Here is a 27,219-nt window from a genome sequence, read left to right as displayed (position 1 = left end):
TACTATAAGCTCGTCATCATTCGTCCACCGCTATGAATTGATCGCATTACCTTAAACAACTCCCCGGTAAGATTTGCCGGTCTTCTCTAAATCATCCCCCTTAGTGTCATAAGCCCTTTTCAATTTCTACCGTACCCTATCAACATCAACCTTATAATTATTATTATCCCCGATTCAATAATTAGCTTCTTTCTCGGTGTCGACCGTACTCGTAACTTAGTCAATCAATTTTTTTTTTCATTACTATTGGCACGACCTTCCGAGACATATTACAAATCTATATCCCATTTTCACTTTATTTACGGAAAATTTTGGCGAGTTTCTCTTCGAATCGTTACTATCTCAAAACCTGTACACAGGAAATACCAACCATGCCTCACAGGTCCAACATATATAGACAAATATCATATCATATCATATCATATCATATCACAGCCTCACAGGGCTCCCAACATCGTCGACAGTACAAAAATAATGAACATAGCTTGTATGCCCAACTCAATCAAAGACTGTCACACTTTCTTGTTTACTTTCCCTTTTTGATCTCAACTTGTATTTCAATCGTACTTTTAATGTCTTACCTGACATGTGCCTTGCATACCTTTGCTTACTTGCGTACTTCGTAACTTCCAACATCGTTAATCGCTTTCTTCTGTCGATACCTTTCTCCTGCTGCAATCAAAAGTTAGCGGAAGAAATCTCATTTCCTATGACTTGGCTCTACGGCACGATCTAAGATGTCAAAGAAGAGTAACCATCCTAGATGCCCCATAGCCTCCTGTTTATAAATGTGGCGCGCTTCACACCATAAACGGGGCTCTACCTAGGACACGACTTTGCGAGACAACCCCTAGGACGAACCGGCTGCGATACCAATTTGTCACACCCTTAATCCGATAGGGTGTGATGGGCACCGACCCTTACCTTGGGCCGAGCGAACCCACCGACTCTCGTAATACTCATAATCGTTGGACCTTTAAATCATAACACAGATACACAATGAAAGTTCTTCGGAAACAAACATGCTATTTATCCTTTTCAGATCAAATAAAATCTGTAACATATAGAAACATATGGAACTTATAATACAACGCATAATGACACATCGGCTTACATAGCCGCTTACATAACCGACATCTTATACCCACGACACTGTCTGCAAAGTCTCTAACACGGGCCGAATCCATATCACAATGCTCCGGCCGGCGGCACTCGGAGAAAATGGAGCTCGCCAATCCCGGAACATCTTCTGCTAATATCTTCAACTCATCCGTGTACTGCGCGGCATGAAACGCAACCCGAAGAAAGGGGTCGATGCGGAATATGTCGAGTATGTAAATCGTGAAATACAATAAGCGGGATCGTGCGAAGTAATGAGTACGAAAAATCATAAAAATTGCCTTTGAAAACGTTTGTCATGCATATCAAATCATATAACTATCATGTAAACATATAGCGTGTCCCGGCCCTCTAGTGAGGGACTCGGTAGGTAAAATCATCATATTCATATACATATAACGTGCCCCGGCCCTCTAGTGAGGGACTCGGTGAATAGCATGTCCCAGCCCCGCTAGCAAGGGACTCGGTATGCCGTCCGCCCCCACGGCCACCGTCTCCATATCTCATCATCATATCATCATATCATATATATATATATATAACGTGCCCGGCCTACGAAGTGAGGGACGCGGTGAATAATGCGATAGAATTGCACGAATACATGCTACCTGACCCGGGACGCGATTGAAGGACGTATTGAGGGCGGCACGAGCGAGTAGTGACAAACCATATGCATATAAAATCATACTCGGGACTCGATGAAGTAGTCTAAGCGGAATGTCATTTGAAAATCGGACAATAGTTATATCAAATATCTTTCAAAAACATAACATGCATCATAAATATTAACAAAGCCATAGGGATCATAGTCGTATTTAAACCATAGGGACCATAGTCTTACGCCAAACCAACCCGAGTCCGCCTCGGAAAGTTACAAACTTTATTCATTTTGGAACTTTCTACGAACAAATCGAAACGATCCGAGCCTTTCTACGAAAGTTACGGACGTTCGTAGTTTCGAAAGTCGTTTAGGAAACTAACTCTTTTGAAAACAAACTTTTATGCAATCTTTGAAATCCATTCATGCGAAAAACATAAAGACCATAATTTGACCACATTCAGAGTATGAATATCAAGAAACAAATATGGATCATCAACATGCTCGGATCGCAAGAGTGGAATTACCTCGGGGTACGTGTCATAACTTACTTTTCAACTAAGACATGCCAAAGAAAGAAGGGTGAAGCTTACATACCTTAGCCGCTTCCTAAGCTACTCCGAACTTACGTCTCGACCTCTCACGATCTACAATAACTTCAGTAGGCATCGAACATTAGCCATAAACATCGAAGAATCCAATTCCAAGCCATTACTTTTTCTACGGAAATTTCGGCGACCTCCCCATAAATTGGACCTCCCGAGAATTCAACTCGGCCAAATATCCAACAACAATACCAACAACCACATCAACATATCAATAAGCAATTCCAAACGCGTTCTAACATTAATAATTTCTTTCTACACAATTCGACGACATTCATATATATTCAATCCAACTTCATATATCCAAACTAATATCAACAATCGCATATTCAAATAACAATCCAAACCTTTCAACACGATTCAAGAACATTTTCAACAATCCACACAATATTCAAAATACTTCAAACAATATACTACTCCATCCGAAACTATTCCAGTTCAACAAGAACATTACCAACACCTTTCTTTCTTCCACATTCATAAATTATGTCAACAATACATGCGTTTACAACTTCATTTCCATAAATTCAAGAAACCATATCAAGATCATATTATCTTCCAATTCAGCCCACACAATTATCAACCTTAACTTGAATCATTAACACTTCATTTTACATCATGGAATTCACATCGACGACAACTAAAATACCACGTGAAATTAGTTCATTCCCTAACACCCAAAACAGCCCATTTTTCGGCCAACACCACAACACACACATTCCATGATTTTCATCCATTTCTACACATTACAACAACACCCAAACATGCTAAACACAATTAGTTCATCACTCCTACACCACAACACACACACGGCCACAACACATACACGGCTACAACTTCAACTTATCATATTTCATGAGTTTTCATCCATTTCCACATACTACGACATACACCAACCATTCATAACACATAAAAACAAGATTAAATCTTACCTTCTTCATTCACTTCTTCACTCGGCCAAGGTTGGTGAATTGCGACAACGAGCGATTTTCTTGTTCCAACAACTACTCCACGTTGACGAGGACCTTCCAATTGGTATGAAAACAAGAAGAAAATATTTTTCCATGATCAAAATTGAGGGGCTGGTTTCGGCCAGCCCTTGGCCTTTTTTTCCTTCTTTTTTTTCTTCATTTTTCTTGAACTTTCTAGGCAACAAATGATGAAGATGATTAAGTTGATCATCTTATACATACATATATAATTAATACACATGGCCATGTCCCACACTTCCATGTGGCCGGCCACACCCCTCTTTTTTTTTTTTTTTTTTTTTGATTTTCAAGTTTCCAAAACTTCACTTTTGGCCCCATATTTCATGAAATATTAGTTTTCATAATTTCACTTTTACCCCAAATTTTCCTTAATATCTCCATCCAATGAAATCATAAGCAACTTATTCCTTACAACAAAGTCGGAAGATAGCTAACTCGTCGCTACCAACTTAAAAATATTCCGACGTACAAAATGCGAGACATAACATAGAGAAATTTGGGCAGCATTTCCTTTGTTTATACTACTTTCCGCCATATTCCATATCAACTCCCAACATTCATAACAATCATCACAATGTCGCTAACAACAATCATCATTCATTTACATAATTTGCATCTCACAATTCTACTTCAATTCTCCATATTCATGACTAAAAGTCCATCGTCGTATTCTTTCATATCCAATACTTATTTCATGTTCTATAGGTCATTTATAACGCATTCATAACATCAACACATCCATTTCCATGATTCAATTCAACTACCACTCATTAGTAATACTATTCACACATTTGATGACCCGTTTGTTATACACTTCTACAATCCATGTGTTTCAACTTATAAATACTTCAAACAACATGTAAACATCATGAAACTTACCTTATATGATAGAGGAATAGGCTTGGAATGGTGATTCACCCTTAGCACCAAAACCCTACTTTATCTCTCTTGGGATTTCTTGACTTGGATGACTTTTAATGGGTTTCCTTCACTTGATTCTCTTGATTTCTTGTTGTTGATCCTTGATTTTTATTGTTTTCTCATGGATGAATTATTTGGAACTCTCTAGAGGTTTCTTGGGTGGTGGAGGTATGAGATGAAATGAAATGGAAATGAAAAATGGTCCCTTATATAAAATACACTTCACTTCTGAGCCGGTTTATACGGACCAACATACGGTCCGTATAAAATCTATGACCGTATGTTGGACCGTATATACGGTCCAAAGGAATCATGACATACCGGGGCTGGATCTACGGCTAGACATACGGTCCGTAGATCTTATACGGCCGCATGTCCGGCCGTATGTTTGCCCGGGCTTTCCGAGAGTTATTTCGTCGACTCGTTTGATCTCCGATCCTTATGGAACCTTCTTAACACTTGTTCCTTACTTCAATACCATTCTAAGGACGTTATAACTCTTCCTCAAAGGGTCATTAAGACATCATTAACTCAATGCTCGAAATTCTCATCTGTACCCAACGATGACTCGCTTCTCTTAACAACTTTCTTTCCTTAACTCGGATGTCTTCGGAAATCTTAATTAGGGTCATCAAATACTATTTCTTACTTGCCCAAACCTCGTATACATCATACCCCTCGCTCGTCTATTCACTGTACGCTAACGGGAAATTTGCCGAGGTGTAACAATTACTCTCCTTTGCAGTCTCTGGTTAGTGTTTTCTTTATATTTTCATTTCAGAATTAAAATTTGGTGACTAATGATATAAAATATATCTTTCTAATTTTGATTTCTTTGTAACAATTTGTTTTATCTATAATTGTTAACATAAAAAATTATAATATATTTTTTAATTAATTTAATAAAAATATTTTATTAGTTTTGCTTTTTAAAAATTCAATATATACAACAATGGTTCTTATGTTTGGATCTAACGATTCTTAATTGAAATAGATATCAACGCAATAGGGTATACATATAAAATATTAAAGAATTTAAAAGAAAAAATTTAGAATCAAAATATTAATTTTCCCTCATATGCTTACTAATTTTCTTTTAAATCGATAAACAACTTTCATTGTCATAATAATAAGAAGAAAGTCCGACTCTTTCCATCTCAAAGACTTAATTCCATCAACTCCATTTTTTAATTATAACTAAAGTGATGGTACATAAAATACATTTTGTATATGTTGCTATATGTAATAACAGTTACAATATTTTAAAAGTTATTTTCAAAATACAAACCTTAAAGACTGGTTAATTAAAGTGAATAGACATGTTCGGCCCGTGCATCACACGGGCATGTATTGCTAGTTCTTTAATATTTTTGATAATGTTGTCGAACATTTAAATCATTTTTGATAATGTTGTCGAACATTTAAATCACCAAGCACATAATGAGCTCCTAGCACACAATATAACCTTTTTATCTTCAATTTCTCCTCCTTTTTCTTTTATTTAATTCGAAGGCTTTCATCAAGCTTCTTGATACCATTGCATAAACCAGATTGAAGAATGCACACAACACTTTTCTCAAGTATTTCATAATGTTGTTAAACGACTTTTGAACCAGCTTCTAATATTTTCTTAAGAGGCGTTCAAATCTAAACATAAAAAGTAAAAGGGATCGGAGGAAATATATACAGTTCGATATAAGAGATCAGTAAATATCATTTGGCAAGGCATATACTTTCTCCTTTTTTGGCCCTTTCTTTCCTACAAAATTACAGAAGAAACAAACTATACTGAAGAAATAAACTATAATTAATCTTCTTTTTATTTTTTTCCTTCTCCTGCTCTTCTTTTTTTTTTCCTTTTTTTTTTGTTTTTTAAGCATTTTAACACACCTCAGACCCCACATTGTGGGATTTCACTGTGTACGTTGTTGTTGTTAAGCATTTTAACACATGTCAAAACAACATTTGTGCCTTGTTGGGGCGCAGAGAAACAAAGCCAACATAAATTGCTTTTTGGTTTGAAGCTTGCAATTGGTCCATCATTAACGATATAGAAACGTCCAGCAACTCTGAGATAATCGACACTTGTCAAAAACTACATTATGATTGTGATTAAGATTTTTTAAAAGTTGATAGGTTCTTTAGAAGGTGCAACAAAGGATGATCCTGCTAATAATGCGTTATCTGGTTGGCTCATTAGTATGCAGTATTAACCAGTAAGAAGCAAGCAACCTTTTTTATTTCGCATCAATGTTTGTTTCTTATTTTTCCTTAACCTTTTTGTCCAGTACACTGTACCTATTCTAGTTAGTCCTTAAACTAGAAATTTTTCATTACAAGTGCACCAATGTTACGTTTCAGAAGCGTATTTACGATTTAAATTTATGAATATAACGTAAAATTATAAACCCTATTTTTTTGTGACGAGAGTGCAAAATTAGTATTGATATTTTTTTAAGAAAAGAATTCAATCATATCTATACATAGTTTCAGCGGAAAGCAAATTTGCACCCTTACTTATGGCATACATAAATTCATCTGTGTTTGCTTTGCGCTCGTGTTTACTACTATTAGTTAGATCAAGTGGTACATTACGTGTACAATCATTATAATCATTACAATATTGACCTCAAGTCATCCAATAACAAAAGGGAAAAAAAGGAACTAGAGATAGCAATATTATAATGAGGACTTGGGTAGTAGTAATTCTTTTAGAACAGTAATTTCACACCTTAATTTGTTACTCATGATAAAGGGCTAGGGATATTGCTAGAGAAAACGAAGTTACCTTAATAACTTGTAGGTTTGGATTGAAGTTAAACATATACCCAGCTAAAAAATAAAGGAAAAGAATTCAAAAGGAGGAGTGGAAATTAAACTGCAACAAAACCAGGTAAATCTTTCTTCTTACCAATTTGTTTGCTACATATTTACCTTGCTAACTTGATTCTTACCAGCTTAATATTGTAATGTTATGACATTATAACTCATTCTACTTTTCTTGCTTGCAAGATCATCATATTCTTATTATATAAAGAATCGAGAAAGAAAAGTAGTACTAGTAAGAAACAAAATAAATGGCAAAGATAAAATAATTAAAACACAGTTTCTACAACTAAACGACAACAACAGTCTGCTGATAAGAATGCGCGCCCCCCCACGCAAACCACCCCCAAAAAAACTGATCATAATCTATCCTTTTAGTCTTTGCTACTGATTCCTTTTGCTTTCTTGAGAGATTTGTCTCATATTAGCAGACCATGTAGAGGAGGTCCAACTAGCTTGCTTGCTGCTGCTGCATCAGTAGGCCTTTCTTCACAGGCAATACATACTTAATATATAGTGCATTGCTTAGTATACTTTCCTAAGAGCCTCAATATTATTACTCTCTATTTCATTTTATATGGTGGACACCAAATTTTAATGCTTTGAATTGCTTTCCTTGAGCCGATGGTCTGCCGAAAAGAGTCTCTCTACCTCCACAAGGTAGGGGTAAGATCTTGATACGCACTACCCTTCCTAGACCCCACTTGTGAGATTACATTGACTATGTTAATGAAATTTTAAGAAGAAAATCTTTTATCACATGCAAAAAATGTCCATGTCATTTCACTGGCTATAAAAGCATGTTACTAAATGAAAATTTTAAATTGGAGTTTATAAATATAGAAAGGTATTATTCTTTTTCAAATAGATTAAAAAAGAAAAGAGTGTCACATAAAAATGTAACAAATGCAATATAACACAAGGCTTTTTTAACCCTTTTACCATGTCGGCAAAGGCCCCTGGAAATAAACACATTCTAAATAATGCATGGGTTACTATGGACCCAGCACATTACGCGACAAATTTTGGTTACAGTAATAACTTTTTACATATGGCAGCAAGCCAGCAATAGACTTGCTTCCCTTGCTGCAATTCTTTGCCCTTCATTTCACATATGCAACATTTGAGCATAGAATTCAGTCAAATATTGTCCAATGTATCTGGACTAGAAATTCTACTGATAGACACGGCCTAATCATCTCGCTGTCTCTCTGAAGGGGGTGGGGAGGAATAAACCTAGAAGTCTCGCATTTTTCGCAAACAATATTAACGACAAGATCTACATCACCAACTCAGCACCTCCATACAGCAGGTTGAGAACTAAAGTTGGAATATTGTGATTAATTCCAACAGATGGAATTATAGCCAAACTATAATCTAGTTGTTTGAAGATAATAGTTACAACTGAAGATTAAGAACCAAAGTCACCATTGCTGTATGACACAAATGGAACTCAAGAACCAATTACACCACCTGTAGCTTCATTGAGTAGGTTCAGTGGCATATAACTTTCTAGCTCGCAGGCATTTCAGAACCACCCCAAAATTCACATGAAAGATGCGAACAGCGTCCTGGGTGTCTTCCCCGTCGAAGTACTTCCATGTTGATTTAGAGAAGCATCCAAGAACTTTTCACTACTTTGATTGATATACATGAAAGCAGTAGAACAAGGTCCGAAATGCACAGGTCTACCTGGGTGGCCGCTCTAGTGATATCCAACCAAATTTCCCTTTCCGGAAATCTTGCAAGATACGAAATGCTGCTTGGTTATTGTCCGCGTTAAATAACTGAACAGCGAGCTTCTGAACAAATCTGCAACCAAAACAAATGAAGATCAAAATGGAACTATAGAACAAATCCCTGCTGGGGCACCCATAATTCCAGATGCACCCTTTTGGTATTAATTTGCCATACGCACGTTTTACCACAGCGCCCATCTGCCTCAATCTTGTAGCGGTCACAAAGAACTTTATTACCTGGTCAGAGTGACCCATATCAGAAAAATAAAAGGCAGCATGCATACAAGCAGCTTAAAATGAATACCCCGGGGCAGACCTACATACAAGAGCTCATGCCGAAGTGCAATAAGAGATATAATAGGATGAGTGCTGATAGTATCTTAAGCGACATCTTACCAACAAGAAACCTACCTACACAAGTGAATAGTATCTGCTAAAGTGATTGAATATTTTGTATCTGAAAGACAGGAAACATACCAACATTTGGAAGCTTCAAAAGCATCTGTACAAGAATGGCTGCAACATCTGTAGCATCATAAGATCTCTCTCCAATATCATCACATATGGCAAGCTTTATTGCTGCTGTCTGATCACTGATCCTCATTGGAATTATACCAGGCGAATCCAGTAGCTCTAGATCTTTCCCAAAACGGACCCACCTTTTAAAAAGGAGCAGTGAGAAAATTAAAAGGACAAAGAGTGTAAAATTTAATCTAGTCCTTTTAAATTAATTGATGAAAGCCTTCCTTCTTGCATAAAAATTGACCTAACTATGGTGAAATCTTCACTCAGTTCCACTTAGCAAATCAATATTTTGAAATAGATTGCTAAAAACTATAAAATGTACTCCTATCAATTTCTATGTAATGCTTAATTTTAAAAATGACTGGAAAATTGAAGTGGTTCATGAGGTATCGGAATGAGACAGCAAAATAGAGAAGAAAGTACAACCCTGTCACCCCCTTATCACTTAAAAGTAAAGAAGAGATACACGCTTTGGAATCAAACTTTTGGGGGATTTTTCATGGAATCTCTAGCGAATGAACTCGCCGCAAAAGAAAAGAGTAAGGAGCTATGGACATACTTCAGCTCTCTGGTAACACCTGGTCTTGGGGCTGCAGGACACATCCGACGCTTCAACAAACGATTTACCAGAGATGACTTACCAACATTTGGATACCCGACTATACCAGCTCGAACCTGTCAAAACATATAAAATTTCTCAGTTAGAAAAAACTAACCCAGAAGAAGCAGACATGAAGCCCTCTATGCTAACTAAGGAAGTAGTTCCAGAATTTTGTCGTTCCATCAACTAGTGAACCAAATAAGAATTTTCTGTTCTATTACATAATTTCCAAATGCTGTTCATCAGTACATTGGTACAAGATTATAGCAGCCCAAGTAACATTTTTCCCCTGGTGTGATGGTAAAACTTTGAAGTTCGCCATTGAACTCCTCGTATTTCTTTTATATCGCAGTAGATGTTTCCAATGGTCTATATGTAAATGATGAAGATGAAATATCAAAAATCAGAATTAGATTGCTAACATTAGTCACGAACCAGCTGAATTTGGTGGAATGGAAGTAAGAAATCATTTAAGTTTCATTTGTCTTGACAACTGCAATGAGCTTATGACAGATCTACAGTCTAAAGGCATGGATGATATGAACAATTATCAAACTTAGTAAACTCACTGGACGAGGAAGTAGTCCTTTTGCTTTACGTTTAATGTTCACAGTACCCGCTAATGCTTTCGCCAACCTTCCAAGCTTCAGCGCTCCCTGAAATTTGTCCAATACATGAATCAACAGAAGTATAAAGACACTGTTTGTTAGAGCAGAAACAAGTAAATGTTATTCCAATCACCATTCCAAGTTGGCCATTGGAGAAAACAACTTTAATCCCTTGATTAGCATAATAAGTTGCCCAAGCATTGCGATCAGCAGTTGATATCATATCCTCTCGATTCAAAACCAAAATCCTCTTTCTGTTGCCAAGCCATGAGTCCATCTGCTCATAGAAATTGAATTACTAACAAAACAAGTAGATGAAAGTTGAAAGGAGACAACATAACAATCCCACATGCAAATTGCCATAGGAGTCTGGTGCTGTTATAAAATACCCTTGATTATAAAATAACATAATCTACAATGCAAAAAACATTCATTCTAGCGAGAAAAAAAAATCTCTGTGTCGCAAAATAGTTTTCTTACATTTAGGTATCTAACTATGATTCTATTGAGCCGAGGGTCTTTCGGAAACAGCCATCCTACCTTGGTAGGAGTAAGGTCTGCGTACACTCTACCCTCCCCAGACCCCACGTTGTGGGATTCCACTGGGTTGTTGTTGTTGTTGTACAATGCGAAAAACAATAAATATGCCACAAGTTTAATAATGGACAGATTGACGATGATGTCACACATCGTATTGGTGCAGAGTGGATGAAATGGACGCTAGCATCCGGAGTCTTATGTGATAAGAAGATGCCACCAAAACTCAAAGGCAAGTTCTACAGAGGGGTGACTAGACCAACTATGATGTATGGAGCGGAGTGTTGGCTAGTCAAGAACTCTCACGTTCAGAAGATGAAAGTTGCGGAGATGAGAATGCTGCGGTGGACTAGGAGAGATAGGATTAGAAATGTAGATATCCATGACAAGGTGGGAGTGGCCTCGATGGAGGAAAGATGCAGGGAGCGAGGCTGAGATGGTTAGGGCATGTGAAGAGGAGATGCGCGGATGCCCCAGTGCGGATGTGTGAGAGGTTGGCTATGGATGGCTTCAGGAGAGGTAGAGGTAGGCCGAAGAAGTATCGGAGAGAGGTGGAAATGGTGCAGTTGCAGCTTATCGAGGACGACCTTAAATAGGAGGTTGTGGAAGACGCAGATTAGGGTAGATGGTTAGGAGGTAGTAGAGCCTTGTCTTGCTTATTCTTCCTTACTAGTGCTCATAGTATTTATCCTGTAGTTCCTTGCCCTTTGGTTTCTACTATTATTTACTGTCTCTTGTTCTTTGCTTAGCATAATGTTTTGTTGCAGTTATTGTCCATTTTTCTTATTTGACCTGGTTTATTATTGCTTTATTCTAAGCCAAGGGTCTATCGGAAACAACCTCTCTATCTCCCAAGGTAGGGGTAAGGTTTGCGTACACTCTACCCTCCCCAGACCCAACTTTGTGGGACTACATTGGGTATGTTGTAGTAAGTTTAATAATGGAAGTCAAGAAAAGGATTATGAATTGCACATGTAGTTACCCTGGTTCAAAATAAATTCGTGTGTATCTACTTCACAGCACACTCTTTGAATCATTGGAAAAAATTTCCTACATCTCATTGTGCTCTTGTTTGACTTTGCCAAAGGGAATAGGGTCGAAGTGATACCCATGAATAATCTAGTCTTTGAAGCTGCAAAGTGAAAACCATCAAAGTGATTGAAAGTTTTGTTAAATATAGGCACATTTCTAAGCCAGACTAGGAAATCTCTACGAGATGGTGTATCAGTTAAGGATGGGCCAGGGCCAAGGGGAAAATAGTTGGCCAGTGCTATAAAGGCAATCAATATGCAGAATACCTAGCAGTCCCATTTCTGATCAGAAATTATCAAGCATAACATTTATCAATACTCAAATGCAGAAATGCACTCCAAAGCACTTTCTTCAATTCGAATAGAATATAATGATCAAAACCTCAAGCTGTTTGCAATACTCAACTTTTATACAACAAGTCTTAAGTGGTAAAGGTTGTTTAGGATAGCACAGTGGCCCACATTAACCTAGCTGTCGGAAAGGCAGGCTAATCTAGCTGTTGCAGGCTAGATTACTAACACATCACTTCATCGAAAAAAAAAGAAAAAAAAAAAAATTACTAACACATCACTCAATACCCTAGTGAAAATGCAAATATAGCCCAAAACGCTCAATAACGTAGCCAAAATGCAAAATAGACTAAAACATAAACAGGTAAGTTTCTAACCTGTGGATGACTTGTGGACATTGGAATTCTTGCATCTCGAACCTCTATGACAACATCCATTAGTTTCAACTGTTCCTTGAGCTCTTTCTCAGTTTTCGCGATATGACCTGGATACCACTATTTAAATAATAGTAGCACAGTGTTAGGTTAGAAGGTGAAATATTCGACAGGGAAACACGTGAAAATTTTGAAACCATACAGAAGTAAAAGGTCAAGTCCGCACCTTGTGCATACCTGAACTGGTCGTAAAGTCTTAGTCCAATGATAAAGATCAGTTTCTAGATCATTCCAGCCATACTCTTCTTGGATGCCTTCAAAAGCATTAAAAAGTTTTGAATTCTCATTGCCAGACCCTCCAGCACCTTTCCAACCAACAACCTGAAAAGTTGACTCACAATAACATTACTTCTTCTAATGGATAGTTAAAGAAACCCTCCAGAAGTTTTGTGTAATTAATTAGATAAAGTTATACCAAAAATTCAACAAGAGCAAGAAAAGTGATCAGGATTAGATGATAAATAATACCCACATAAGAGAACATTTTTCTGTGTCTAAGTGTTGCATGTGAGAATGAATGAGAAAATACATCACTATTGTAGCCTGAAAGAAGAACAAAAACCTAATATAAACCACAATCCATGAATGTTAAGTTTTGCACATAGCTAAACTTACTAAAAAGGGGGAAAACAGATGAATTTATATGTGCCAACATGCAACAAACAAATTAAGCATGAGAAATAAGAAATCATTTGCAGCTTCCAAGTCACCATGCTTTTCATGAAAGGTCAAGGGAGACAGATTAAGTACAGATACAACAACAACAACATACCCAGTGAGTCCCACAATGTGGGGTGTGGGGAGGGTAGATTGTACGCAGACCTTACCCCTACCTTAGATAGGGAGGCTGTTTCCGGAAGACCCTCGGCTCAAGAAAAAGCACGCTCATGGGAAGAATTTGTATTACATGGGAAGAATTACAGGCTAGCAAAGCACGCTCAAATATTCACAGAAGGCCACTGTTTGAAAGCAATTTGTTGACTTCTTGGCATGTCTTCTTGTCAAGATGGCAACAAGCTGAACAAGTGCTATGGGCCGACTTCTACATGAGACCTCATTAATTTTTGGAAGAGATCTGAGGCTGTCATACACTTCAATGATGGATTTGGGTTTTTGTTTATGCAAAAAGAATACTAGATTAAATCACATTAGTTGTATAAGAATTGATGAAACCTAGACCAATGAAGTCAAAAAGTTACTCAGCTAGGGCAGAAAAAGGAAGTCGTTTGCAAAGCGGAAACTGCATAACCCCTATGCCCATCTCTGGTTATACCTCAGCCGATAACATCAAAACAAGGCACCCTTCAAAGACAAGAATCCTAGCATGACATAATCGCCACATACAATCCAAAGAGAAATGACTATAATTTCGACGGGGTCAGCATCAAAACAACCACATGGAAGCATTATCTTGCGCCCATGAGTCAGAAGAGAGGTTCTAACTGGCTTGTATTGAAAACTAGTATCCTACAAAAAGCATCTTCAACCGCTGTGAAGCACTAATATCAAGAACATTATGCTGACAGATGCTTGAGCAAATAAAGGAGCTGAGAGATCGAGTTCCTTTAAACTTGCACCGCACATGGCATTCCAAATACTGATGTCTTGCCGCTGGAACCTACCTTACTGGAGCTCGGGGTATACACAGGTTCAATCTTAGAGCAAAGATTTGGTATAATGAGCTTGTCTCAATTTCAATTGATTGAAACGATCCAATTATGTTACACTACAATTGATTCCTTCTTAACTGATTCAATAGCTTCTCTAAGAACTATTTTTCACATTCAGCTTATCCAATCTCACACCTATAATAACTTTTTTCTCTTGGAAGGGACACTTACAAACTCCCTAAAGCAATGGCTATGACACAGTAATAACTTCTCCGTGTATTTCTCCTTTACATGCAACAAGTACCAGAACATGCTGCTTCCTCCTCTCAGCAACAGTTTTTGCTCTAAAACTTGTACCTTATCCCAAAAAAACAAAAAAAAACAAAAAAAACAAAAAAAAAAAACAGCAGTCTTTGCCCCTTCGTTACACACTCAAACGTGAAGTATGCTTCGTCTCTACACCTCCATCTCTAATATTCAGAAGTTCTTCCTCCATCTGAATATTTTTTTTTTGGCAACCATTAGGGAATTAAGCAGTTTTTCCTTTTAACTAGGTTATGTCAAACGTCTTAAAAAAAATTTACTATACACAGTTGTCATTTATGGTGCTTTTTATATACTTTCTAAAAGTTCGATTTAAAAAATTAAAATTAACGTATTAATGTTCTAATTCAACTTAGATTACTTCAAAAAATTTAACTATAGGAAGTTGGGATTTTTATAACTTTTCATGTAGTTGCTAATTATAATGGTAGTCTAAATGATTGATGTCCCAATTCGCACAGCAAAATTAGATGCCTCAGACAAACTTCTTTTGTTCCCTTTGGGACGGATGGAATATTATGCAAACAAATTAACACCTTAAATATAGAAGTTAGTGAAGTTGAAATTTTGCATAATACATCAGTTCTTGAGTAATTATAAGCAGCAGCAGATATAACTAAGTTTCAAGCTTTTTGCTGTAACAGCGTAAATGAAGCACGGTAATAATTTTGGATGTTTTACCTGAATAGTGGAAGAGAGAGTAGAAGGATTAGCAGCTGCCAGTGGTTGTAAGGCTGGCCGGCAACTAAGAGGCTGCCTGCCGCCGAGTGTAAGGCCAGCGCTGTTAAGCAATAAACCAGGGAGTTGCGTACCCATCTTATCCCTTCACACTTACTCTGCGCTGCCCATATCAACACGTTTGCAAAAAATTATGAATTGGTTAATAAATAATCAATTTATAAATTTTTTAAACAAATAATTAAATTTGTAACTTTAATTGAAATTATAATATTTCCTTTTTATGGCGACTGGCTAACGACGTAACTTTAGGTGGGAGCTCTAAAAGTTATTTTATAGTAGCATTTCTAAACAGAGGTTACTAAAGTTGGTAAAAGAAATTGTTTTGTAGAAAACATCAAGCAAACATTTTTATTTTTACTAAACTTAGTTTTGGAAAACTTGAAAACAAACGTCTAAATGCTTTAATTTTTCAGAAGCCTCATGTTTGTTTTGCTCTTCTTGTTTTCTTTTATATTTGCTGTTCCTATTTGGGAAATTTATTATACTAGGGAAACAAAGATTTAAAAGTACACTGGGTTACTCAGAAAGGAAAAGTAGTTTCATTATGCAAAACCCAAAATACTTGTTTATGCTATTCAGATAGAAAAATAATTGTGACTGGCATATGCTCATATACCTCGAGGTAAATTTGTAAAACTGTCCCATTAATTGACCAGAGATAATTGTCCAGTTAATTGTCGCAGAGTTTTTTTGTTTGATGAAATAATTGTTATCATTAGAAGCAACAGTCATCAAGAAGATGCAAATTACAGGTAAAGTTAGAGCTACCTAGTAGCATCAAAAAGCTAAAATCACCTTGTTAGCTCTCTACAGTCAAAACAAACAATCTTAAATACAGTGAGCTAGCAAATTGTTAATTGTCGTAGAGTTATCAAGGATTTTCTACATCTAGTAAATGAATACCGATTATCTAAGTATGAAAGTTAATGCACTCTCAAATGGGACAAGGCATCGATGAGATCCCAATAATATTGTGGAGAATTGAAATCTACATAAATCAGGCAATGCTATTTGTAGCTTCTGTGGAAGAGATTTAGGAACCACATGGCTGGTGTGCCAACTGAACTTAATAAGCTACGTTAAACGTCATAACAAATCTGGAATTGCACTCGATGAGAGATTACATTTAACTCTTGCAATTAGAGACGAGTGCAATAACACCCACTTCCTGTACATTTTACCTGATGTTTTCCATTTAATCAAAGAATAAAAATGAACCTAAATCTACATCAGAGGTCAGCTTGAATTGGCCTGGTCAGCGCCCTTTCAAAGTACGCACGTGTCTCGGGTAACATGCGTTGAATCAAGTGTGAATACCTACAGGTAACGAGATTATAGTGTGTTAATACACAATTACACATACAATTTTGTCTACGAGCATATTAGTTTAGGGAATCTGGACATACCATGGCATGGCACATAATTTGTCGAACTTCTCCAAAATGAAGAGAATGCAAGCATTTCGTAATGACAATGCATTGAATGCCTCCGACAACTCAAACATCAGAGAGACATTTTCCACAGAGATATCCTAGAGAAGAAGTGCAATTATCAGAAAGAAACCCAACATGAATCCCGATCAGACACAGAAAGGTCCCCAGCACTCACCTGTGCAATTGCATACTCGCACAGGCGCTTAAGGCCCTCTAGAAGATATTGATCAGCAGCCCTTAGAAGATCCTGTGCAACATCCATATTAACATCAACGGATCCTGTGTATATGTACCTGCAAGCAAGAAATATTCGTATCTTAGATATGCTAGATCAATTTGTACAATCAAAATCCCAGATCTGAGGGAAATTTAAGAGCATTGCACCTCATCATCAACTCAAAAACATTCCATGGAATATTGGGAATCTCTATGTCTTTCGCGTCTCTTTCCTGCAATGAATAGATAACAGATCATCAGAGTTTTGTACTCCATATTTGTGCATTTGGCCAAGTGACATAACACATGCTCATAGTATTTCAAACAAAGATGTTCGCTTTTTAGCACAATTTTCAAAGGCCATTTAATTCAGTCAGTTTTAGATTTGTCCAAAGGGAAAGGTAATCAGTAGAAGAAAATAGTTAGGGCAAAAACAACTTTCCACTGGAATTGCTAATGATCAATTTAAAAAAAAAAAAAAAAAAAAAACTACAAGTAAAAGCAAAAAAATCTTTAGGCCAACAATTTGACTTACCCTGTAGCCACCATCAAACATTGCTCGAAATGCATCAGAAGAAGCAAGTAAACAGATTCTGTGGGCATAGAACCGCTTGCCTGGTGGAGGACCAAAAAACCATTAAGACACCGCATGAAACAAAGAAGATGACAATAATCAGAAAACTGCTGCTACCTTCAACTAAAAATGTGACATCAGATAGCGTAGAATTATTTACATACTGCTCGCCCAGATAGACCTGCATTAAAGAAATGCAAAAGGAGAAAATAAGGAAAAGAGATGCAATATAGGAGCAAATAAATTTTCTAATTACTGCACTATGAATGGTTATGAACAACCTATATGTCGAGTGAGAAAGAGAAGACAGAGAGCAGACATACAAACTAACAAACATAAAAAGTTAGACGACATTTTTAATTGGTGAAGAAAGTGAACATCAAGCAAACTGTGGTGAAAACAGCCTCTGAGTTCTGTCAACATGCAAACCCTCCTCAAACACACCCCAAAGTGATGACGAGTTACTTCCAAAATCTACATCCTTACAATGTAGGGATAAGCAAAGCAGTCATATTGATAGATTCTCAGAATACACCAATCTACCGTCAATTAAAGGAGAGTGTGAAGTTTTCAGAACTTAACTGTTTTGGATTACTAAAACCTAGAACCATTGACGAGGTTATAGACCTGAATAAACCATCAACAGGAAGACCAAGTCTTGGGTATACACACCCTCCGAGAAGCAAAAAACATATCGCTCCGTGAAGCAAATTTAGCATATCAAGGGGCTCTAAAGTCTTCTACTCCTCACCAACATAACAGATACCTTCCAAGAACAAAAAGAAGTAGCATATCATACTCTAAATAGATGCTCTCTCAAATAATTGAGACCCACAGATCAACAACATACCCAGTGTAAGCCCACAAGTGGGGTCTAGTCACAGGTCAACATGTAAATTTGAGAAAGAAAATCCACAAGATGGGAAGAAACTAAGACCAAAGTTTTTATGCAGTAGTTCACTGATGAACCTTCATGAGCACTCAAAAAGAGGGGCATCAAATAGTTGGTAGAGTAACAATGTAATATATTTGCATGACAGCTACATTATAAGTTTCAAGTCTTGCGGTACTGCTAGCAAAAAGTGGTTTGACATATAAACTATAAAGTAAAAGGTAAAAGCTTCAAAAATCACAATCAATGATTAAATTGAACATCAGTCAGTTCAGGGAACATCTTTGAAAGTCGATCATAATATGAACATAGCTTACGGTTAAGTCAATGTGATGAGCACCAAATGTAACAGTGAAAAATTAAATAGAAACCCATAAACACCGTGTTAGAATTAAGAATCAAAAGCTTGAACAAAAACTTTGACAGCGTATTAGAATGAAACTACGGATTCAAACCTGAGGTGTCGGAGATGGAGGAGCTGCATCGACTGGTGAAAGTGAGCTGGCTTTGTTAGCCAACTTGCATAAAGCTACAGAACCATCTCTTTCGTGCTTCAAGTTAGTTGATTCTAGAAGCTCTAAAAGCAATTCTAATCCTACAAGAACATAGTCCACATGTGGGAAAATTGTCACAGCCTAACCAACACGCCGAGAAAAAATCATTCCGAGTATAGGTACAGAACACATACCACCATTATCAATAAATATTGTCTTTTGGTCATCTGGTGAACAAAGATGGGCAAGCACCAGAGCGACTCGTCTTTGAATAACCTTTTCCCCAACACGCATCAAATACAATAAATGGCCCAATACCTGCAAAAGAGGGCGGAAAGGTTTGAGATATAATCATCAGTAACCTATAAGACTCAACAAAGAAATTTGCCATATTGAAGGGAAATGAAAGAACTGGGCAATGGGGGATACACCGCATTGCATAGGCAGAAAAAAACAAAACAACTTGGCATTTGTTAGCGAAAGAAACGTATTCATTGAGTTTTCATATAAGAAACTGCATCATGTGCTTCACTGCCAACGAGTAAAGTATGCATCAACAAATTCCTTGCAACAAATAGAAACTCACTCGTCCATGAATCTTCTCTTCTAATCTTTTCAATGTCTTCGCTACACAATCTCTAGTTGGCTGAAAAATCAGTGAACAATATCAAGGCTCATGGCAAAAAATGGCAAAGAATTAAGAATAATGAGAAAAGCACCATAATTCTGTTGAAATTGCTTGACCTTTAAACAATATTTGGCATGAAATAACGATTACGGGAAGAAAAAAAGGAATCATACTTGGACAATAAATTCTCCATCCTGAAGCTTTTGAACACCTCCGACCTTTACAAGATCTGTAACATTATCCTACAGCAGAAAGTTGCACCAAGTCAGATGAGATGTAACATGTTGTTACAAATTTTGAAAAGCATGTAAAAGCATGAAATCTAGTTACAATAACATGATTGTGATTGGATAAGATGTAACACCTCGTTATCAGCAAGCCCATAAAGAGCAAATGCAGCATTATGTTGCAACGATCCATTTTTTGAATCGAGAAGCTTCAGTAATGGGACTATTCCACCACAATGAGCAATACCAGCCTGATTGTGTGTGTCCTGAACATCATGGAACCAATAACTTCAATCAACTAGAGTGCATATAGAGAATTCTCAAATCATATCAACTCCTAAGTTGTTAGATATAGCACGCTTCTATTTACTTAGTTATGTCTTCAACACGCCCCTTTACGTGCGAGGGGTGATTCTTATTCATGAGCCAAACAGATGGTTCTTTTTTTTTTTTTTTTTTTTTTTACCAATAATGGATGGCGATGAGACTCGAACCCAAGGTCCTGGACTGATATCATTAAGTGTATTTTTATTTCATCTAAAAGCTTAAGTTGTTACTTGTTAGAGAGAGCCCACTTCTATTTGTTTAATTATATCTTTAACATTTAGATTATTGAGTATTGGAATAAAATGAGCTCATATAAACAAGGATATAGAAAATTCATATAGCAAAACCTAAATAAGTTTGGACTGAGTTGTAGCTAATTGACTGAGGAAGAAAGAAAAGAAGAACCCAATGTCCTGGCACTTCCTAGTCGTACTGTATTATAATTAAGAAAACAAAGAGTCCCAAGCTTTGGCCCTTCACGCATTATTATGATATAATCACAAAGTTAGCAATATCCCTTCAGAATATTAGGATTACATGTAACTGATCAATAGAAAAGGTGTAAATGCCATACATCAATTTCACGTTATCCAACATTTATACTGCTTTAGGGAGTCCTAGCCATGTGTATATAATATTTCAAGACATGGAAGTAAGTCGCCCTCGAGCAGCGAGACATCACTTTTTTGTTTATCGATAAGTAACAACAAGATAGTGAATTTAACTGTTAATTGTCCATACATGTATACCATGAAAGGATATCGATAAGTAACAACAAGATAGTGAATTTAACTGTTAATTGTCCATACATGTATACCATGAAAGGAAAACAAGTCAGTCTTGAATTCAGACCTCTCATGGTAACTGCACAACGGCGGCAACGGAACCACTACTCAAAAGCATGATCATTTTTTTATCATTTATGTTACTCCTAAGTAACAAGTTATGTTTAAAAAGTGGGCAAGCCAGTATATAAGATAATAATCAAAGTGTTCGTCCAAGATCTATCATCCAAATACAAAGTCAATCAATCAACTAAACCTCAATCCTAATGGGGTCGCCCATATGAATCTTCTGTAAACACTTCGCTCAAACATACAAGTAAACCAGAAAGTAAATTCTTGAAAGCTAAGCTCGCAGAACAAACAGAAAAGCATGGTCTAATTGGAACCACTACTACAAGTATATTCTTTGGTATGAGGTTTGATTGGAAAAAGGGGTAAGGCCAAGACGAAGATGTCACGAGCACGTGTCATACTTGAAAACAGGCCTGAGTAATCATGAAAGGTAAGTCCATGATCATCAACTATCAAGACAAGTAATGCCAGAAAATAAATCTGAATGATAAGTTTACAGAATTATCCTAGAGATAATGCCCAAGGGACAACTACTAACAGAACAGAAGAATTACTTGATAATCACAAGGAAACAAAGTACCCTAAAGTAGTTATGTAAGGATTTCAAGTCACCTGTGCCAACCTTCCAAGGGCAAAGGCTGCCATTTCCCTAAGTTGAGCATCTGGGGATTCGAGCATCTCAATTAGTGGTGGTACAGCACCTCTTTGCACGATGTGAATCTGCAAAACCATCAAAAAAAAAAAAAAAAAAAAGAGAGCATAAATCAGATTAAGTTACTTTGAATTTTCAATAAATCGAGAGTTTTACTACTCTTTATGACATTTAGTAGAGCACATTAGTTTTATCAACCTTACAGTCTGAGTCGGTTGCTGCAAATTGTCCAAGCAATAAGGCAGCTTCCCTTTGGCTTTCTGAACAGGATGAACTATCATACAAAAAGAGTTATATTGAGAAGCCATCAAGAGGAAAAGAACAAACCAAATTGTAGCACATCTAGGTCCATCTATGGTGCTCCGCAAATGATAAGTAGCTAGGGAATAGAAGTTGTACAGGACCAGCCACTCAAAAATTATAAGACACCACTATACCTAAGTAAGCCAATGACAGGTTGTAAAGCTCCAGCAAGAAGAACTTCCTTTTTGATATTTGGTGACGAGTGCACCAAATTTCCAATGACTCCAACCTGCCATCCCACAATTTTATTACGTTTAATATGGTTACAACTTGAAGCATAGCCATGACCTTGAAGATAATTAAATGTGGGAACAAAATAAGAGCTAGTAATTTGAACTTGCAAAATGATGCCTAACCGCTTCATAGTGTATTGCAGTATCTTCAGACCGCAGCATTAGAATAAGAGTAGGTAGTGCATTGCATTCAACAATCTGAAATCAATTCAGAGAAATTATTCTAATATAACAGATAACAGAAGAAGTTCAGAGATAATTTTAGAAATCAGAATAAAGCCACTAGCCTGATTTTTATTCTCATCATTTTTAAATGCCAAAGTTCGCAAGGCTCCTGCAGCTGCTCTTTGCACCTTTGCATCAGCGAACTCCAGCAATTCAACAAGAGGAGGAATACCACCTTCAATCCTTCACGCACAAAATAGAGATGAAGTGTGAAAAGTAAGTCTTCTTTCTATTTTATGTAATGACCAGAGTTTCAGAGAACAAAGAAAATAACCTAACACGAGTTTTGATGCTGCTATTTTCATGAGCAAGATTAGTGATTGCATCAGCTGCTCTCCGGATAACGCCATTGACTGCACGAGAGTTTTGTCCATTCTTATGCCTCTTCAGCAGACCCACAAGATGAGGCAGAGCTCCAGCATCAACAATGAGTTGCTGGTGCTCCGGCTGTCAAACACATAAACAGTTAAAAACGCCTCCATGTAAATTATTACCAGCAGAGGACCCTACAGAATAAATTAGAAATCCAAATTCCTCCCGATAGATAAAAAATTGATAGGAAACACTAATATCCAATCATTCCAGTAACTGTCCTTGTTAATGAAATCATTCATCTTCTTCACAAGTGGCAAGAGAGTGCACAAATAAACCAAATGTTACATGCAATACGCAGGTAAAACTAAAGTACCAATTCAAGTGGAATGCATTCAACAACAAAACATAGCTCCTACTGTATAAGCAAGCTCATGTACTCAATAACAAAACACAGCTCCTATTGTATACACAAGCTCCTGTATATGCTAAATTGTGGATAGTTCATCTGCCCTAATCGCGAACATTGCCTTCTAAAATGTCTTAAGAGCATAAATATGGTTTCAGTACTAACTTTTATTGCAAGAAGCCCAAGCGTAAAAGCACTTCCTTTCTCGACCTCATGCTCATACGGCATCTGTTCACCATCTCCTTCACTCCCAAGGGATGGCACTTGAAGATGCTTCGCCAAAGCTGGAACAGCACCACAGTCTACAACCACGTTCACAATTTCCTCTGCAACACAAAAATCCTTAAATATCAAAAACCAACTTTCAATCCCAAACTAATTAAATAAACCAATTCAACTCCCTGCATGTACACTTATAGCTCTATCCCAAGACATTTTGCACTCTATACGAACTTTAATTTAACTAACATTCGTAATCGACTTTTTCTTCTAATACAGTACTTATCCTGCTGTTTCCAGAAATCGAATTAATCCACTGCAATTAGCTTCGTAAATTAGTTTAATTAACTGTCGATAAGCAGAAAGCGCCAAACAAATTAGGCGGAAGTAGTACATGAAAATTTTCTAATCCGCTAAAAATGAAAATCAAAACGAGACGTTGAATTACTCTTTTAAGAGAAAAAAATTAAATTAATCCAGTGCAATTAAGCTTCGAAAATTAGTTGAATTAACTCCGATATACAGAACAGTGCCAAACAAATTAGGCTGAAGAAGTACATGAAAGTTTTTTCTAATACAGTACTTATCGTCCATCAGTTTCTAGAAATTGAATTAATCAAGTGCAATTTAGCTTCGAAAATTACTTGAATTAACAGTCAACAAACATAAATTAGCCAGAAGAAACATACAAAAAAAAATCTGATCCGCTAGAAATGAAAACGAGATTTTGAGTTTACCGTTCTTAGCAAGCTCGGATAGAACATGAATAGCACGTTTCGCAGAGGCACGATCTGCTTCAATTGATGAGAAAGTAGATTCTAGAATGTCAACCTGCGTACGAATCTCAGGAACGAGATCTTGATGATTATCATCATCGTCGCGAGAAATTGGAGAAGAAGAGATTTTGCGATTATCGTCTTCGAAATCTTCATCAAGCTTTCTCTTCAAGCTTCGTCGAGAAGTACTCGATGATTGTTTGCTTCGCTTTGCTTGGTTCTCCATTGGAGAGAGAGAGAGAGAGAGAGAAGAGTGAGTGTGTGACACAGTGTAATGAATGTGTGTTAGGGTAGTTTAGGGATATAAATAAATGTTACTCTTTTGTTTTACTTGGAGTTGAAAAAATGTGACGGCGTTTTATTTATACGTGGTGGAACGGCGTTTTAGGGAACCCGTTGAAAAATTGAACACATTTTGCTCTTCTCCCGCCATTATTTTCGTTGTTACAGCGAGACAGAATCTTCTACGGCCCAAAAGTCCAGAATACACAAGGAACAACCATTTTTTTGCACGGATTGCCCTTCGTTTGGGGTGGTCTTTAAATTTTGCCCCTCATATTTGCGGTCTTTAAATTTTGCCGCCATATTTGTAGTCTTTAAATTTTGTCCTTTGCTTGGAAAGATGAGCGAATACTTGAAGTTTTTGGGTTCGAACCCCCGCTCGGCATAAAATTAAAAAATAATTTATTGCAAGGCAGATCGGGGGAGTGTATGGGATCTGATCAAGATACAATTTTTAAGAAAAAGTTAAAGTTATGCGGATCCGGCATAACTAAAAGTCTGCCCCTCAAGACAAAGTCTAGTTATGCGTAGACTTTTAGTTAAACATAACTAAAAGTCTCGGGAGGGGGCATACAAAATTTAAACTTTGCCTTATAAGGCAAACTTCTTTTTTGCCTTGAAAGTCTATTTTATTCCATCCAAAAAAACTTTTTAAAAAAAAGTTAAAGCCGTCCTTCAAGCTGCATGGTAAAATTCCTACTCACTAACTTGTATAAGTCAAACTAGGAGCAACTATTACATTAAAAAAAAAAAACGCTTTCAATCAACTACACTTAGCTAAAGGGATAGCAATTCATAGCGAAAATTATGCCATTTGAGTTGTTCTAATTGGATGTGAATATGTTGTGCAATCTCTCTCGCAAAGTCTATCGAAGAAAGCCGTTTTTTAAAAAAAAAGGTTCCTTTCTCTCCAAACCAATGCCACTAGCATACCAAAAATGCGGCATAAGTAATGGAAAAACGATTTGTGTCTAGCGATGTGTGAGATCCATTTGATTTCATTTTGCCAAAGGCTATTCTTCTAGTGTACCCGCCATACCAACAATCATGCAAGGAATTTTGTGATGGAGCATTCAAAATAAAGATGGGAAAATGTTTCTTGGGTCTAAAAGATGCAATCGGGTGACACTTGAATGCCAAATTTAAATCAAAAATTGCTAACTACTTTGTATTGCGGACAAAGTGTGAATTTGTATACGGGATGGACATTTGGTTGCGGCATAATACTTTTCCATGTAACTTTGGTTTATATGCTTGAAAAAATACATATATATGCTTGAAGGCAAAGTTTGCCCATAACCAAAAGTATGCCCCCGTAACTAAGTTTGGTAAATCCTTAACAAGTTTAAAAAAAAAAAAAGTACTTTTAAAGGGCAAACTTTTATGCCGGATCCGGCATAAACTTGTGAAGGAAAAATCAAAGTTATCGGGAGGCATACTTATGCCAAGTATCAGGCATAAGTATGCGTTTTGCGTTTTTGCTTTGATAATTCTTCCAAAGATACTATGCCTTTTAATGGGCATACTTTTAATTAAGGACCCCGCATAACTTTGTGAAGGAATTATGCCTTAACTAAAATACTTATGCCTTGAAGTTTGCCCAAAAAAAAAAAATGTCTCGAGATCCGCATAACTTTGGTAATTCCTTAACAAAAGTATCTTGTCAAGGCATAGCGAAATTCTAAACTTGCCTTGCGATTTTTTTTTTAAATTTTATGCACGTGGGGGGTTCGAACCCGGAACCTATGGGTGTTAGCCGAAGGGCAAATTTTAAAGATTTCAAATATGAGGGGCAAAATTTAAAGACCACCCCAAAAGAAGGGCAATTCTGCGAATTGCCCAGGAACAAATCCAAACCCACCTTCTACGGCCCAAACGATTTGATTTACGCAAATTCCCTTTTTCACAACCATTTAGAGTTTAGGGAAAACATCACTAATTGTCCGCCCAATCCAAACTAATTACCCGCTCATGCCCCCTTTCAAACTATTTTCGTTTCTGCCCATCTCAGCCTAAACTAATTACCCGACGTGCCCCCCTCGTTTAAACCCCTTCCTCCATGAAATCATCGCAATATATTTATATATTATGATGGTATCATGGAGGACTAAGAGAAGGACTGAAACAGTCCTCATTGATACCGTCTCAGTATATGTATATATTACGATGGTACCCTCATTGAAGGACTGAAGCAGTCCTCCATGATACCATCACAATAAATGTATATAAGACGATAGTACCATAGAGATTTTTTTCGAGAAAAGTGTGTCATTTTTAATAAATGAACATGATCATTCATAATACCATCTCAATATATTTATATACCATGATGGTATCATAATTGGGTGGCATCTCGGGTAAATACTTTTGATTTTTTACGGGGTACGAAAGTAATGAGAGTATGGGCGGATAAGTATTTTGGTTTGACGGGGCATGCCTGATCTTTTCCCTAGATTTTATTCCTGTTAGAAAAATTGTGAAAATATAGTCCTTGAAAAACTATTCTTTAGACCAACTTTAAATTTGGGTCTAATGGTTTCTCATATATAACCCAACCTTGCAGACAAAAGTGAACAACCGGCCAAAATTTCAGCATCTTTTTAGGGGTTGTTTGATTTGCAAACAAATTATGTCGTGATTATAATTTCATGAATATTA

At 36.8% G+C, this 27,219-nt stretch overlaps 3 protein-coding genes across 8 annotated transcripts in view; 1 reads left to right on the top strand and 2 right to left on the bottom strand.

Annotated features, from left to right (window-relative positions):
- The window catches only part of LOC132053085 (protein trichome birefringence-like 10), a 105,644-nt gene that overhangs the window by 31,386 nt on the left and 47,039 nt on the right, over window positions 1–27,219 (top strand). The window lies entirely within an intron of this gene.
- LOC132053082 (DAR GTPase 3, chloroplastic) lies at window positions 8,184–15,632 on the bottom strand. 5 transcript variants are annotated; one of them, XM_059444920.1, is made up of 10 exons: window positions 15,443–15,630; window positions 13,005–13,148; window positions 12,771–12,887; window positions 10,668–10,811; window positions 10,496–10,582; window positions 9,885–10,000; window positions 9,278–9,459; window positions 8,980–9,037; window positions 8,755–8,873; window positions 8,184–8,646 (listed from the first exon to the last, which is right to left on the bottom strand). In XM_059444920.1, the coding sequence occupies exons 1-10, from the start codon at window positions 15,575–15,577 to the stop codon at window positions 8,543–8,545; spliced, it is 1,206 nt and encodes a 401-aa protein (XP_059300903.1). In that variant the 5' UTR covers window positions 15,578–15,630; the 3' UTR covers window positions 8,184–8,542. The 5 variants fall into 5 exon arrangements, with proteins under 5 accessions (XP_059300903.1, XP_059300906.1, XP_059300904.1 ...); XM_059444923.1 differs by lacking the exon at window positions 8,980–9,037 and having other exon boundaries at window positions 15,443–15,632; XM_059444921.1 differs by having other exon boundaries at window positions 8,184–8,873.
- LOC132053084 (ARM REPEAT PROTEIN INTERACTING WITH ABF2-like) lies at window positions 16,559–24,579 on the bottom strand. Of its 2 annotated transcripts, none has more exons than XM_059444925.1 (19): window positions 24,241–24,579; window positions 23,450–23,610; window positions 22,838–23,010; window positions 22,626–22,746; window positions 22,462–22,536; window positions 22,240–22,334; window positions 22,001–22,076; window positions 21,763–21,870; window positions 20,104–20,232; window positions 19,913–19,981; window positions 19,698–19,757; window positions 19,306–19,429; window positions 19,073–19,212; window positions 17,843–17,906; window positions 17,687–17,766; window positions 17,320–17,384; window positions 17,111–17,228; window positions 16,909–17,033; window positions 16,559–16,819 (listed from the first exon to the last, which is right to left on the bottom strand). In XM_059444925.1, exons 1-19 carry the CDS (start codon window positions 24,503–24,505, stop codon window positions 16,732–16,734), a joined length of 2,136 nt encoding a protein of 711 aa, XP_059300908.1. In that variant the 5' UTR covers window positions 24,506–24,579; the 3' UTR covers window positions 16,559–16,731. The 2 variants fall into 2 exon arrangements, with proteins under 2 accessions (XP_059300908.1, XP_059300910.1); XM_059444927.1 differs by having other exon boundaries at window positions 22,572–22,746; window positions 24,241–24,578.

Source organism: Lycium ferocissimum, chromosome 4 (assembly GCF_029784015.1).
Source record: "Lycium ferocissimum isolate CSIRO_LF1 chromosome 4, AGI_CSIRO_Lferr_CH_V1, whole genome shotgun sequence".
Lineage (NCBI taxonomy): Eukaryota > Viridiplantae > Streptophyta > Magnoliopsida > Solanales > Solanaceae > Lycium > Lycium ferocissimum.
This window is presented reverse-complemented; position numbering and strand designations above follow the sequence as displayed.